General features: G+C 33.9%; 1 protein-coding gene across 1 annotated transcript; it reads right to left on the minus strand.

The window, feature by feature from the left end:
* Positions 1-4,012: 4,012 nt before the first annotated feature.
* On the minus strand, positions 4,013-11,531 carry LOC118030871 (copper-transporting ATPase PAA2, chloroplastic). Its single transcript, XM_073409880.1, is given in 13 exon segments — positions 4,013-4,461; positions 4,646-4,796; positions 5,256-5,387; positions 5,792-5,809; positions 5,811-5,970; positions 6,582-7,083; positions 7,466-7,532; positions 7,665-7,770; positions 8,259-8,368; positions 9,168-9,236; positions 9,553-9,569; positions 10,759-11,276; positions 11,278-11,531. Coding segments are annotated over 13 exon segments (2,031 nt in total). The 5' UTR covers positions 11,370-11,531; the 3' UTR covers positions 4,013-4,372.
* Positions 11,532-14,614: the final 3,083 nt, after the last annotated feature.

Consider the following 14,614-nt stretch of genomic DNA (forward strand, 5'->3'; position numbering starts at 1 on the left):
CCATGATCTGATATCATATAAAATGATATGAAGTACACAAACAAGTCATAATTTTTTCTTAGCGAACATTTTTATTCTCTCTTCAGATGTTAACACTTATCGACATAAATAAATTATTATTTTTATATAAAAAAATGCATTTTAAACATATAATGTGAGCTAGGGCTCATATTTATAAAATAATACGATACACACATATAATGTAACAGCCTAGCCTAACCTGCTATATATTGTTCACTTTGGGTCTAATCACATTCACAGTTTTATTCCTGATGACGTGAACCTGCTTTTAAGTTTGACGCCTTAAAATGCGTATAACAGGTCAGCGACCAACATTACTCGTAAAGCCCTAGCTTTAGACGCTTGCTTTCAATATGAGATATCACACATAAGGCTTAGATAGTGTTTAAGAGTGTAAAGATACATGGTTTGTATATATATTAAGATCGTCTACTCTTGTTGCCTTGATTTTGAAATTTTAATGATTTATTACATTGCAACTTCAATTCTCTAATTTTATCTCATTCTTTATTTTTTATATTTTATCTAAAATTCTGGACTTTGCACAATCATTAGGAATATATTAAAGAGCTTTTTTTCCTTTTGTTTTTTAACACTTTTATCATTTTCATTTTTTTCTTATTTTTTTCTATTTTGAGAAAGATTTTTAAAATATGCTCCCGTTATAAGGGGTGATCATAGTTTGGGTTATTACCTAATAAATATTCAAGGCTCAAAGGGGACAACAAGAGGTAAATTTTTATTTGTTAATAATATCAAAGATGATCCCTTTTTATCTCAAATCCAAGTATATTAATGTTGATAAATCATAGGCTTATTCAAATGTAATTATCAATAACAAGGTTAACTTAAAGAAAAAAGTGATAGAATCATGACTCAAATGCAAATTATTTACCATCAAACTATTTGGTTTTATTTTAGGATTGAAAAGTGAGAGCTAAGCTGGGTTTTATCTTTTAAGATTTATCGAGATCATAAAATGAAATTTTTAGGTTTACAGAAAGATTTCCACTCCTTTGAACAACGGGAAGGGGCTATCCTATAACCGGTTATCATGTCCTGAAAGATTTTCCACTCCTTTGAACATTAATATCATTGAAGTTTGTACTGCCATTAAGGGTCAGGAATTTGTCTAATATCCTCCGTCAATGAAAGTCATTCCTATAAACGCACCTCCTATAAGTATTGTATGTTCCACCGGGACAAATGACATGATACCAAACAACGTTATGCCTTGAAGAAAAAGATTAAACGGTTGATAGCTAAGGGCTATATCTAAATTTTTTTGAAGAGGGATACCCACATTGAACTAGGTAGAAAAGAGTTCAACCAACCCAACCAAGTATTGCCAGAGATCAACATGATTTTAGGTGGAACCTCAACAAGAGATGATGGTGAAAGTGAAAAAAAAAAAAAACATAAAGCAAGTCCTTACTACTACCTACCTTCCAAACACGTGGCATGAACCTATCATATTTACCCTAGAAGATAGGGAAGGGGTAACTTTTTCATGTGAAGATTCTCCAGTCATCTCAATAGTTTTGACCAATCACCGTGTTTATAGGATATTAGTAGATGATGGTAGTGTGATCAATATTCTTTCTATAGATGTGATGACACAAACGAGAATAGATTCCTCAAGATTAATTCCTGTAAAGACTTCTTTCATTGGAATTGTGGGTATGGGCATGCCAATGAAGAGTGCCTTGGATATCTTTGTAATCATAGCTACTTTCCTTAAATGCCTCACTCTTCAATAGACCTTCATGGTCATTAACACGAGTTTGGCTTACAACGTCATACTTACCCCAAATGCCTAACTCCCCAACAGACTTTCATCGGTATTTACTCCACTTTTCAAAACACCTTCAAATGTTATTAGATCAAGAGTCATGGTTTGTACTCTTTTCTATATAAAAAATAAAAAATCAAAGCAAATAAGTGTTTTTCCGGCTTTTTCATCAAGATTAGATTGAAGTTAAAATTGTTTATATGTAGGAACGGGAGGCTAATCCATGTTGTTACTCAAAGTCCCGTTTGGCTATGCAGTGATCACCTTGCAGAAACCATAGAGCCAAAGATACTGGCTAGGAATCAGAATACAGTAATAATATAATAAATAGGCTTACCCCACTCTTAGCTAGAATCGTCTTCTTGCACATAAGCAAAATAAAACCAGTATTATTGTAATTATAGCAAAGAGACACCACAAGTCACCTTCTTATCCAACTCACTATGCATCAACTGCATTGATCTAGACAAAAGGTTAATTTCCATAGAAATTTCATCCCCGGTCTCTTTTGGGCACGGGAATCTTAGCTAAGGAGGGTAAGCATGCCAGAAGGCATGTGGTTGTAGCACAGTAATTTATTGAGGACGGTGAGCACTGCCAATTATGTTCAAACGTCAAACACATCTTCCCCAATTTGTTTATATCTCGGTAGCCCTGAATGTACAATCTTTTCTTAAATTATGGACTGTTTCATCTAGTTTTTGTAGAAAAAATGTTCATATTTTGCCTGTTTTCCTGCTAGATTGTTAAATGTTCATAATTGCCAGACAATAGGCTCTATTACCAGTAGGTCGTAGGGGAGAGAGGAGGTCCACCACGTGTAATCAATTGGGAGCACTGTAACGTGGTGCATGGCCCATGCAGCGCCAAAGTGGATACTGATTTTCCTTAAAAAGATTTTTTTTTTTTTGGTTGACAAGATGGCAAAAACTTCTGCTATTGTACTGGTAGTAATCTGCGCCAAGTTATCGCATGTAAAGCATTTTTGAGCAGAGTCACGTGCCCATTTAATGCATATATTTAATCGATTCAGGGCCCAAGAGTCTACTACTCTTCAGTCTTCTCCATTGGTAGCCGAACATCATAAGCCCATAATTTATAAAAAAGGCAGCAAGAGAATATCCCATCCGTTAAGATTAACTAAAGTAATATATTATATAATAATATTCAGTAGAGGACAGTGGATTTTCTAATGTGATGTCACTGCTGTACTTGTTATATATCACAGCACATGTTGATGAGGGTATTCTGCCTGTTTCTTGTTGCTAGGCAGTTGATCAATCTACTTCCAGCAAAGAAAGAGAAGAACTCAATGCAATGGAGTGTACACTAAAAATAAATAAATAAAAAATATTTTTAATATTAACATGTCAAAATAATAATAAAAATATTAATTTAAAATAAAATAATCAAATTTTCATTAAAACCTGGTTAAACTACAACTTCAAATAAACAATTATATAAATATAGAACTTCAGTATATCTATTAATTTCTTGCATGAGGCTAAGAAAATATAATGGCTAAAACAAGCAGCAATAATGACTTTATGCTACTAAACCTTTGCTTCAACTGGAGTGGATGCTTCCTCTACATTTAAAAAACCCAGACCTTTCGGAATGAAGTGAGATGCTATAAACACCCATCTTGGAAAAGTGGGATGGTCCTCTCTCAACATGATGGGGAGGATGCCCTTAAAAATTAAATGCTAAAATATCAGCTCGTAAATTCTTGCCCAACTTGTGCTTTTTTATAGACAGCACAAGCAAACATTGATCCATGCATTTTAGATCACAGGGAAATGATTCTTCTGCTGACCGTAAAGCACCGATGTCATACGTTTGGAAATACGAACCCAACATGTATGCAAACGGGAAATTAAGCTCTACGTAGTTGTTTTTTTTTGGAAAAACCTCCACTTTTATCATTCAATCGAGTTCTTGTATTTTTTATTTCAGCTGACTGACCCTCTATCTTGCCAAACCGGAGAGTTTACTCAATGAGAAGGGTGTGGATGGTGCGAGTGAGTATGACACTGACAAAAATAAAAGAAACAATTGTGATAATCACTCAAGTGGCAAAGAAAATTACTCAGCACGTTGAGATATATTTTCAATTTTAAGAGATTATACTTAATTTTGGTTGAATTTGAAAATACATGATTGAATTGACAATAGAGATGCTATTTTAACTAATCCGGGAAAAAAACTGGAAGTGGATAATGGGTTTAGCCTATTTTTTTTATCATGCAAATTTATGGTCAAGTGTTTGATCTCATAAATTTCAAGTTATCAACTATGTGAAGCATGGAACATCTAGTTTTACTTGCGTGACGTGAAGGAAATAAAAGACAAACAGGCGGGAGTCCTGGGTGGGAGAAAGAGTTGAAAATGTCGGCTCGCCCAGTACTGGAAAAGTATCCCATGCTTGCACTGTGGAATTAACACGAGCACACAGAGGCATTGCTCATTTTTATTCCACTACCTGGGTCTTTGGATTACCTCGCTATTATTTATACAGGCCATCTCGTAAGCAAGTTGAAACGTAGGCATATTAGCTCTCTATCTGTTCCTCCCAGTTTCAGACCTATGGAGCTGTAGAGGCAATGAGTTGGTCACAACAGATACCGAGCTCAAAGCCATCAGTCCACCTGCCAAACCAAACATCAATAGTTGCTCCGTAAACACGGAAAGGAAATTTTCTGGGATAGGATCCATGAGCAATGATGAGTCAAAGACTTGCTTGCTCAAATTACGATCCGATCCATGGCCTTTGTTTTCATTCAGTTTAAGGATTTTTCTCAGTTATGGAATGAGCAAAGTAACTTTACTCACCTGAAAGTGAAGGAGTCATGTCAAAATCGTATTGGGGAAGCAGTACTCCAGCTGCAATAGGAATGACGACAACGTTATACGGAATTGCCCATGATAAATTTTGGTACACCTTGGCCATTGTTGCTCGTGAAAGATCCAGGGCATCTATGACCTGTCATGACATATATCAGAACCATCCACGAGGTTTTTATCTTGGTTCTACTCACTAGTAGTTATGATTGAAAATCCCAGTAGTATCACCAATGGGTAGAAATTTCATGCCTGAAAAATACAATCTCATTTCTTCTTTTTTCAATTTCCAGAAAGACAAATCTCATTTTTAATTGTTGGACAAGGACCACATCAACATTCTCAAAATTCAATGCCATTAATAATGGATTAAATGATGAAGTGCCAAGAAGCTTCGTGGCTCAACAACACCCATTCCCCCTCTTGTAACTGAAAAATAAAATGGGATGATGAAGTTGGTATCGCCTTGATACTCTTGGCGACAAATAATGCCTATGAGTAATATGAATCATAATACACAGGGAAATGAAATTTCAGGATTCATCATTCATCAACAAAAAGAGATTAGTTTACGAAATTTTATCAGAAAAGCAAATCTTACCTGTGAAAGCCTGTTGCCAAGAAGTACAATGGATGCAACATCAGATGCAGCATTTTCTTGAGCTTCATTCTGGATGGCAATCCCAACATCGGCAAGAGCCAAAGAAGGTGCATCATTTATCCCATCACCTACCTTCAAAAACCTAACAGTCAGCTGTGTATGGTTTCCACCAGTCATAATTTTAACTTCAATGTGTTGACAGAATAGGCATCATATTTTACACTTCTAATCTTGTGTTTACAGTATGGTTTGACTGCGAAAATTAAAAAAACCACTGCAGAACAATATTTGTAGCATCCATAGCAGTTAGATTTAAATGCATGGAGAATTCACACTAATTCCCATATAGAAAAATCAGTTGCAACAGCATTTCTTCAGTGAAAATATTTCAAAAACTCTCTCCTCCAATTAACTTCGGCTGCATGCAATATTTCACTGAAAAGAATGACCAGATTTCTTAACCAGATGAGATGATTGCTGTGATATTGTTTTGTCAAGGTCAAAATAAAATTCTGGAAGCACTAGAGAGAGGCTACCATTGCAACCCGATGCCCGCCCTGCTGCTTGAAGACTTGTTATAGCTTTATATTTTTGCCTTGGATTCAAGGATGCATTGATAAACTCACTACCTATTCCAACCCCTCTTTGCTATGGTTGCAACTGCTTCTCTGTCTCCTGATAAGAGGGACCATGTTGATAACCGTTATGCTGGAGCCTACCTATCAGAGCAAAACAAAGAAGATAATGAAGCAGCAAACCATGTGCTTAGATGGCAAGTAGAAGATTTTAAGTCGTTACGCATGATGCAAGGATAGTAAATTGATTTGTATTCAGTATCCACACAGCTTGTTAGTTATCATCCAAGTTCTGCAAACCTAATAATTAGGATAAAGTACTGAAGTAAAAATCCCTTGCTAAGCTTGTGTCGAAGCTCCTATCATGATTCAAGATCCAGGGAATACTCTAGAATTTCTTTAGTGGTCGGCCAATATTGTCACTGACTGACCATTGACAAAGGCAAAAGAAAAACATCAGGTGCATTGTGCATCACTAAGATTGTCTTGAAGATTTCAAAGCAATGCTTCTGTTTGGATTTTAGAAAACAAAGTATTTACCAAACAACGATCAGGAAATAACAACAACCATTTCACTAATTCTAGTTGGAGATACTGAGGACAAGTCTGCTAGTCATGGAAAAGAGAAATAAAATTGGAACTTATATTTACAAAACCCGAATCCTGGTACACATGTTAAGAAAAAAGGAAAGCTGTCATAGCATCTTGCAACAAAATTCACTCAGAATTGTCATTTGAGAAAGAAATTTACCTAATTACAGTAGATTCAGCATCATGGCACAAACCGTTAGATATCGCAACAGCACCAATAATGCCTTCCCCTTCACGTCCAACATAGACAACTGTTTTTGAATAGCTTGATGATGACATCCCTTCTGATGACTGATACATCACTTCAGTTTCCAGATCCTTTAGATCAGACATGCCTGTCCTTCTCTGGAATCGTTCCTGAACCCAATCCAAAGAACCTACTGCAACCAAACTTCCATCTACCTCAGCCAAGGTTCCAAAACCTGGTTCTGTCAATTGCCCTCTTGTTACCGGGATAGTCAATTTCAATGATTCTGCTTTATTTACAATAGCCCTTGCAATTGGATGCAATGCTGTTTTCTCTACCGCATCTGCCATTTGAAGAATTTCTGATTCTTCGTAAGAGATGGAGGACACAGCAGAAACAGCAGGTTTTCCTTCAGTAAGGGTTCCGGTCTGAAAATTGGAAAATGGGCAAGGATGGAATGTGAAGGTTCTCGATGATCAAGAGTCAAATGCAACAACCTCATGATTTATTTCCTATGTCAATCTCAATTCACGTGTGCAGTGTGTAATGTGTCTGTTGACAGAGAAAGAGAGCATAGTTCTATTAAATGTAGAAATAAGCTTATCTAGGGCAACATAATTAATGCTTGCTAAGCGTTCCAATACATCCCCTCCTCTTATTAGAAGTCCCTGCTTTGCTCCTAATGTTTTCAAAAGAAAAGGGACTTGGCGTTTCTAAAAAGAACAATGACCATTAAAAGGAAGATATGAGACTTTGCTTCTATTATCATTAAAATGGAGAAACTACAATCTCATAATGGCAAGTTACCACTACATTAGAAGTGACTTTGTATACAGGTTATTAAACTTGAAACATACGAAGCGATGTTCCAACTAGGATTGCAGTGGGTGTGGCGAGTCCCAGTGCACATGGGCAGGAAACTATCTGGAATGAAAATGAATGTTACAGTCAAGAAATATAAGGAAATTGTATATACAGCTTCAAACTCAGTTAGATAGTTCATCATGGTTAGGTTGGGGAATAAATTCATATTCACTAGGAGGCAAGTCCACTCACCAAAACATCCACGGAAAGTTTCAAGCTCAACAGCAAAGGATCTCCATCCGGTCCAGCAATATCATTGAGCAAAACATCAGGAAAAAAATGTGAACCAGTGTAATACCTGAATGTGCATGCAACGAAGTGTAAGAATCAAGAAGGATAAGTCTATGAATTTATAATGACAACAACTTAAACCCAATGCTTTAGCGAGAACTAAACGATATTATTCAAACAAGAAGCAATGAAAAAATCAAATTAAGACATAAGTTCATGACTGATTAAAATCACTCCCCACTCCTGTCAGACCGAAACATGAGTTATCTGCATCAAGTTCAAGGCTAGCTCTGATAAATGGAAATCAATAATGCAAGCAATCTAAATTTAGTGATCTAGCTAATGAGAAAAACGAAAATATGGATTTGTGTGGTATAAATAAAGGGAACAAGGTCTCTTAGCTAGGTAAACACGATACCCAACAAAGAATGTGCTGTGTTATGCCATTGTTGAGTTTGATAAATCAATAACATCGCTATCACCAACCATGTTGCATCCTAGATTCCAACAAGCCGAAAATAACAGGTGCTATAAAAGGTGGGAAACAAACCCTACCAAAATGAAAAAGTTACTGCAGATATAGTCATTACACTATAAACAAAAGGTCCAGCTATTGAATCTGCAAGCCTTTGTATAGGCACCTCATTGCCTTGAGCATCCTCAACCTGAAATTACACCATAAAGCTTTAACAATTGTAAAAAAAGTTTGAAGCTACTGTCAGATTATAATTCCCAAATACAATAAAACGGTGAGCAGCATTCATCTAGAGGTGAACTTTCATACAGCCAATAAAGCTGAAGGCAGACCTTGGAGCTGCTCACGCAAATGTAACAAGTTGATAGCACAAGACTCGAAAGAATCATTTTAACATTTCATGCATGTCATTATCATAAAGTCTGAATCCATGGTTTTATGTTTAAGAAGACTGATCAAGACTAAAAAATTGAACTACTTTCTCGCTCTACTTTGCATTACTGTCTAGTAATCAACTCCATTCAGGTCAAGCCTCAATACCAAACTAGTTGAGATCAGCTTCATGGATCTGCATCCTTTTATTTATTTATTTATTCGGGCTAAAACACATACATACTGAACTCCATTATTAATTGAATTTACTTTGTTGCATACTCAAAGCACAAGTATGCAAAAAACAATTGGTGATGGGTACCATAGACAGGCTACACATTTTTCTACACCTACAAAAGTTTAATTCTTTCCCTTTTTATCTATATCACCAATACCTGCATCTGCACTCAGTATATAATAAGCAGCTCATTTTCAAAATGTACATGAACCATTCCAAAAAATATCATGGGAATCTTGTTTAGGGTCACACATTGAGTTACTATGAAGTAACAAAAAAATAAAAGCAAATCCGTTTATCCATCTGTATTATTTGCTTTTTATTCTTTTAACAAGAGGGAGACAAATGAAAAAAAAAAAAAAAGGAACAGTGAAAATACCATACAAATGATACTAGATATTGTTGAGTCGGAGCCAAAAGACAATGCCTCTATCCTTAAAGGACCATCCTGAAACATTTTTTAAGAAATGCTGATTGTCAGCAATGCAATAACAAAACATAAAAGGAAAGGGCTACAAAAACACAAATGAACAGGATTTTATATTCCATGTTCAAAAGAGTAACTTTAGCCTGAGATATTGACATAAATTAGCAACACAATTTTATGAGACAACTTTGGAGCTCCACGTTATATTTACTGTGATAACCCACAAGGCTAATCCCAATCATCCGAAGGAAATAAATGCATCAATACAAAAAGTGCCACCCAGATTGCAAATATAAACAGTGATGGGATACATTGCAATTTAAAAATATAATCATACCCAGTTTATTGTTCCAGCTGACCATCAACAAGAGGTGATCCCTTCTTGAACGCCCTTAGACCATCAACAAGCAAGTCTGCAAAAGATTTTATCAGAATTGTGATTGCTAGTCTCAACATTAGGGAGTCAATTACACTTGTTAGTTGTAGCATACCAGTAAAATATCAACACATTCTAATTTGAAAGAAGAAATACGATAGTCAGTTAGCAAGAATTGTAATGTCAGTGGGTATAGTAGACAGGTTTTGAGGCATAAAGATCATTATTTTTAAAATATTAATTGCCTCCACTATATTTGTTGCATGGTTAAAGCAATATATCTTCAGGATATAGTAAAATATTAAACTTATAAACAACTTCTTTATTTTGTTTCTGGTATAAACATAAACATAGAGTTTGTAGAGAAAAATTAGGGAGAGAAGAAGATTGTTTTCTAATAAATTTTTGTCAATTTATAAAGAAAATAACACTCTTTTAAACCAATATGTCTGTAAAGTTTAAAGACACACTTTTACCTTCAAATTAATTAAACAACTTCACAAGAGATGTCATGCATAATTAATTAACTCTGAAAATTAATTAATTAACTTAAATTAAAGTACCAAGTGCCATTATATATATACATATATCAATTTTAGTTTTCCCTCCAAATCTTCCTTTCAACATCCAAATCTATTGATTTAGTGTCCTTGCATTATAAATTACAACAAAACCTCTTATCTTTTTAATGTGAAATAAATTTCTCTTTGACTAGTAATATCCGAGCTATATTTTATAACAAGAATGTTAAGCAGTGACCCAAATTTCATAAACAACAAAACTTTACCAGATTGCACGATTGGTACCAAATAAAAAATAACAGAGTATGCATGATCAAGTGAATTCTGGCTCATTCCTATGCAGGTGATATATAAATCTAACAAGCTTGAGATAAGTGATACTGCCAAGGCAACCAAGTACCTCATCCTGGTCCAAGAGCTCCCAAAGCTAAGCCTCCCTTCACATACGAACTATGCAGCACCTCCGAAACGAACCTACATCAAAAACCACATATAAGCAAGTCACAAAAATTTCAATTTTCAACTTACATCATCTTCACTTGACATCTTGAAAGTAGCACGAGTCAGGGATTATGATTGAAATGAATGCATTACATTGCGTTATCGTGTGTGCATTGCATGCATGTTAGAGTGTTCGTATGATTACCATGACCAGCGTGAATCCCGAGAGAGTGCAAAATATGAAAAGCATGAGATCCACAACACAAAGCAACCAAAGTCCAAGCAAAAAGCACACTATTCCTACTCTTAACGATCAACTCCTTCTTTTTAATCATATCTTCCCACATTTTTACGTTTTCTGCTACTCCACTACCCGATACCCTCTTCTTCGCTTCAAATCCGCACTCACTCAATCTCTTCGCCAAACTCTCTGCAACACTCCCCGACATTTCTCCCTCCAGCAACGCCTCCGGTTTCAACTTCACCGCCCCTGTCTCGGTCAGCATGTTGACCACGGCGGATTCAACTCTCTCGTCTGCGGAGAGTACCGATTTGACGCGCGAAACACACGCGCCGCACATCATTTCGGTTACATCAAGGAGAATCGGCGAATTGTTTTTCTTGTTCGGAGCTTGAAACGCAGCGTTTTGAAGGTTAGTTTCGGTTTGGAGAGAGCTAGAGAGGGTGAAGTTAGGGATCGCACGTGGCCGGAGAGCCACGCGGCCGTTTAGAGATGCCAGCACTGAAATCAACGTGGTCAAAACCGAAGGAGAGCTTCGGGTTCGGAGAGACGACGAGAAGCAAATTGTTAACCATTTTGAGATATAAAATAAAGTTTTAGAGAGAGAAACTGTGGAGGAGACAACACAGAGAGAGATTGCTTTGATGGTGGTTAACGGAGGTGGTCAAGAAGAGGAGACCGTCGATAGGTAATCGTGGGCGAATAGTGTCTTGGCACGTGCGATGATTGTTATCAATTTGGCCTTTAGCGCGAGCGCCAGGATTTTATAAAAAAAAAATTCATCACTAGTCTTCACTTTTAATTAGATCGAAACAGTGAAAAACTTTTTTCACCTAGCTAATATCTATCAATACCCCCACCAATTCATTGTAAGAAAATATAATTTTATAAAAATTAATAAAATACTACAAATAGAGGTAATTTTATTTTATCTCTCCTTATACAACATTATTCATTATAATATTTTTGTTTTAATTTTATTTTCTAATCTATTTTTTTTAATTTCATCCTCCAACATTAAATTTATTAGATTTATTAAGAATTAAACTTTTTTTTTTAATTTACTTTTTATAAGGTATCTCAGTCTCATAACCCGAACCACAAGTTTGACAAGTTAACTCTGTTAACTCAAGTATTTTTTTTTCATCCTAATTGACTTGTTTTTTCAATTTTATTTTTCAATATTTAGTAGATCAAAAATTAAATTTCATGATTTATTTCGGTTTTTTTCTTTAAGGTTATCCACGTCTTATGTCTCAAGTCATGAATTTAGCAGGTTAATAAAAAGCTAAAAGAGAAAGGGATTTTTTTCCTTTTCAATTTTTTTTCTTTCAATTTCAAATATATTTTTTAACGTTATGCTTATTAGGGATCAAGTTTCATAATTTTTTTAATTTTTTTTCTTATAAGACTATTATAGTCTCGTGATTCAAACCACGAGCTTGAGAAGTTAACTTGGCAGACTCAAGTCGTTTATCCCTTTTCCTGGTTGACTTGTTTTTTATTTTTTTATTCACGTAGGATGTTTAAGTCAGCTTGTGTGCACCTTAACTAACCCTCACAGACCCTGAAGTTAACAACTAGGTAAGCCTCTAGTGGCTATCAATATTAGCAATCTCAGGGCTTGAACCTAAGACTACAGGGGAAGCAAATCCCTTGGTCTCGGGCTCTTACCATTGAGCCACCTACTAGATAATTACTTATTTTCAAAATTTCACCTGGTTAATTGTGAATTGGGCTTCGTGATATGTTTTGGTTTGTTTTTCATGAGATTATTCTAGTCCATGACTCGAGTCACAGGTTTAACAGATTAACTCGGGCTGACTCAAGTTGTTTTTTAATTGGTTTTTGAATTTTAATTCTATCATTTAACATTGGGTTTAACAGGGATTAAGCTTCATATCTCAATCTTATAACTTAGATTGCAGATTTAAAAAGTTAGTTCGAGTTTTTTTTCATTCTTTTCTAATTAACGTTTTTCACCCAATCTCATCTTTTAAGCATTGAGTTTATTAAGAATTAAGCTTTTTTGATTTGTTTCAGTTGACTTTCTATGAGGTTATCCACATCTCATGACCTTAATCATGGGTTTAGTGAGTTAACTTAGATTGATTCCTCGTTGTTGTTTTTTCATGATATTTTTTTAATTAATATTTTTTTAATTTCATCTTTTAATACTGAGTTAATTAAGAATTGAGTTTTATAATTTATTTTAATTTTTTTTTCTATTGGGTTTTTTTTTTTTATTTCATGACCTGAGTCGCAAGTTTAATACGTCAACTCAGGTTGACCCGGGTTATTGTTTCTATGTCCTTTTTTAATTGTATTTTTTTCAATTTCATTCTTCAACATTGAGTTTATTAGAAATTGGGCCTCATAATTTGTTTTGATTTATTTTATAAAAGGTTATTATGATCTCATAACTTGACATGCATATTGGCAGGTTAAACCAGGTTAACTTTGATCAATTCAATATGTTTTCATTTTAATATTTATAAAAAATCTCATCTTATATATTTATTTTAAGCAAAACAATGTTTTTACCAGTTATCCGGCTTACCTTTGGACTTGCCAAGTCAATCGAGTCACATCAAATTAGTCCCCGTATGATTTGAATTTTTTTTCTACTAGAATAAACATTAGTGACAACTATTTTTTTTTTACATTAGAAAAATTGATCCAACCAGCAACGTGATGCAAATCAATTATCTAGTAATATCTAAGCTTAAAACATAAACTACATTTTAGTATATGAATCATAAAATCATAAATACAATCTAAACTTAAATTATAAAATGAAAATGTATGTGTTATATTGAAAAACAAAATTATAAATTCATCATTTAAAAAAAAATCAGGTATAAGTGTTGGGTGGATGACCATCTTATAGGTAAAAACTAAAAAAGGCTTACCTTCTCACAAAGCATTTTTCCCTGAAACAATGCTTTGTTTTTTATTTTTAGGTTTTTTTTAATATTAAATTTATTGATGTTTAGGCTTTGTAATTGATTTAATTTATTTTTTATGAGGTTATTTTGATCTCATGATTCGGATTACATATTTAACAAGTTAACGCAGGTTGACTGAGATTGATTTAATATGTTGTTGTTTCAATATTTAAAAAATATTATCTTAATTTTTTACTCAAATTATATTTTTATTAATATTTCAAGTTGTTTTTAAACTCATCAATTTAAGTGAGTCACCTTAAGTCAGCTCCAACATAATTTAAATATTTTTTCCACTAAAAAAACATGTTAACAATACTTGTATATATTTTTTGCATTAAAATAAAATTTGCCCCATGCTGCGGGCCAATAATCTATTCTACCTCTACATCTGACTTTAATCTAACCAAATTGAATTATACTCCTCTTACTGTTCAAATTTTATCCATTATAATTTAACATGTTCAGAGAAAAAAAATTATGATACACAACAAATAATTAGTGATAGTTTATTAATTATTTTATATAATATACATTAAATAAAAAAAAAATATAAATGAAAAATAAAATTCATAACTCATTTGTAAAAATATATCACGTTAGTATTTCTTTTCATCTTAGTATTTTTCTTTTTATTTAATGATTGTGTTTGAAATTTAGTAAAAATTATTTTCCAAAGTAATTTTTATTTAAAAATAAATTAAAATACTATATTTTTTTAAAAATTATTTTTTATATCAATATATTAAAATTAAAAAAACTATTTAAAAAAAAAAACATGAGTAGATGCCACTGGTAACTAGTATTTCGATGAAATATGTGAGAAAATAAGCAAGGGCATTAGCATGAGGAGATTGTAGTGGGGGAGCGAA

This window comes from Populus alba, chromosome 6 (genome assembly GCF_005239225.2).
Source record: "Populus alba chromosome 6, ASM523922v2, whole genome shotgun sequence".
Lineage (NCBI taxonomy): Eukaryota > Viridiplantae > Streptophyta > Magnoliopsida > Malpighiales > Salicaceae > Populus > Populus alba.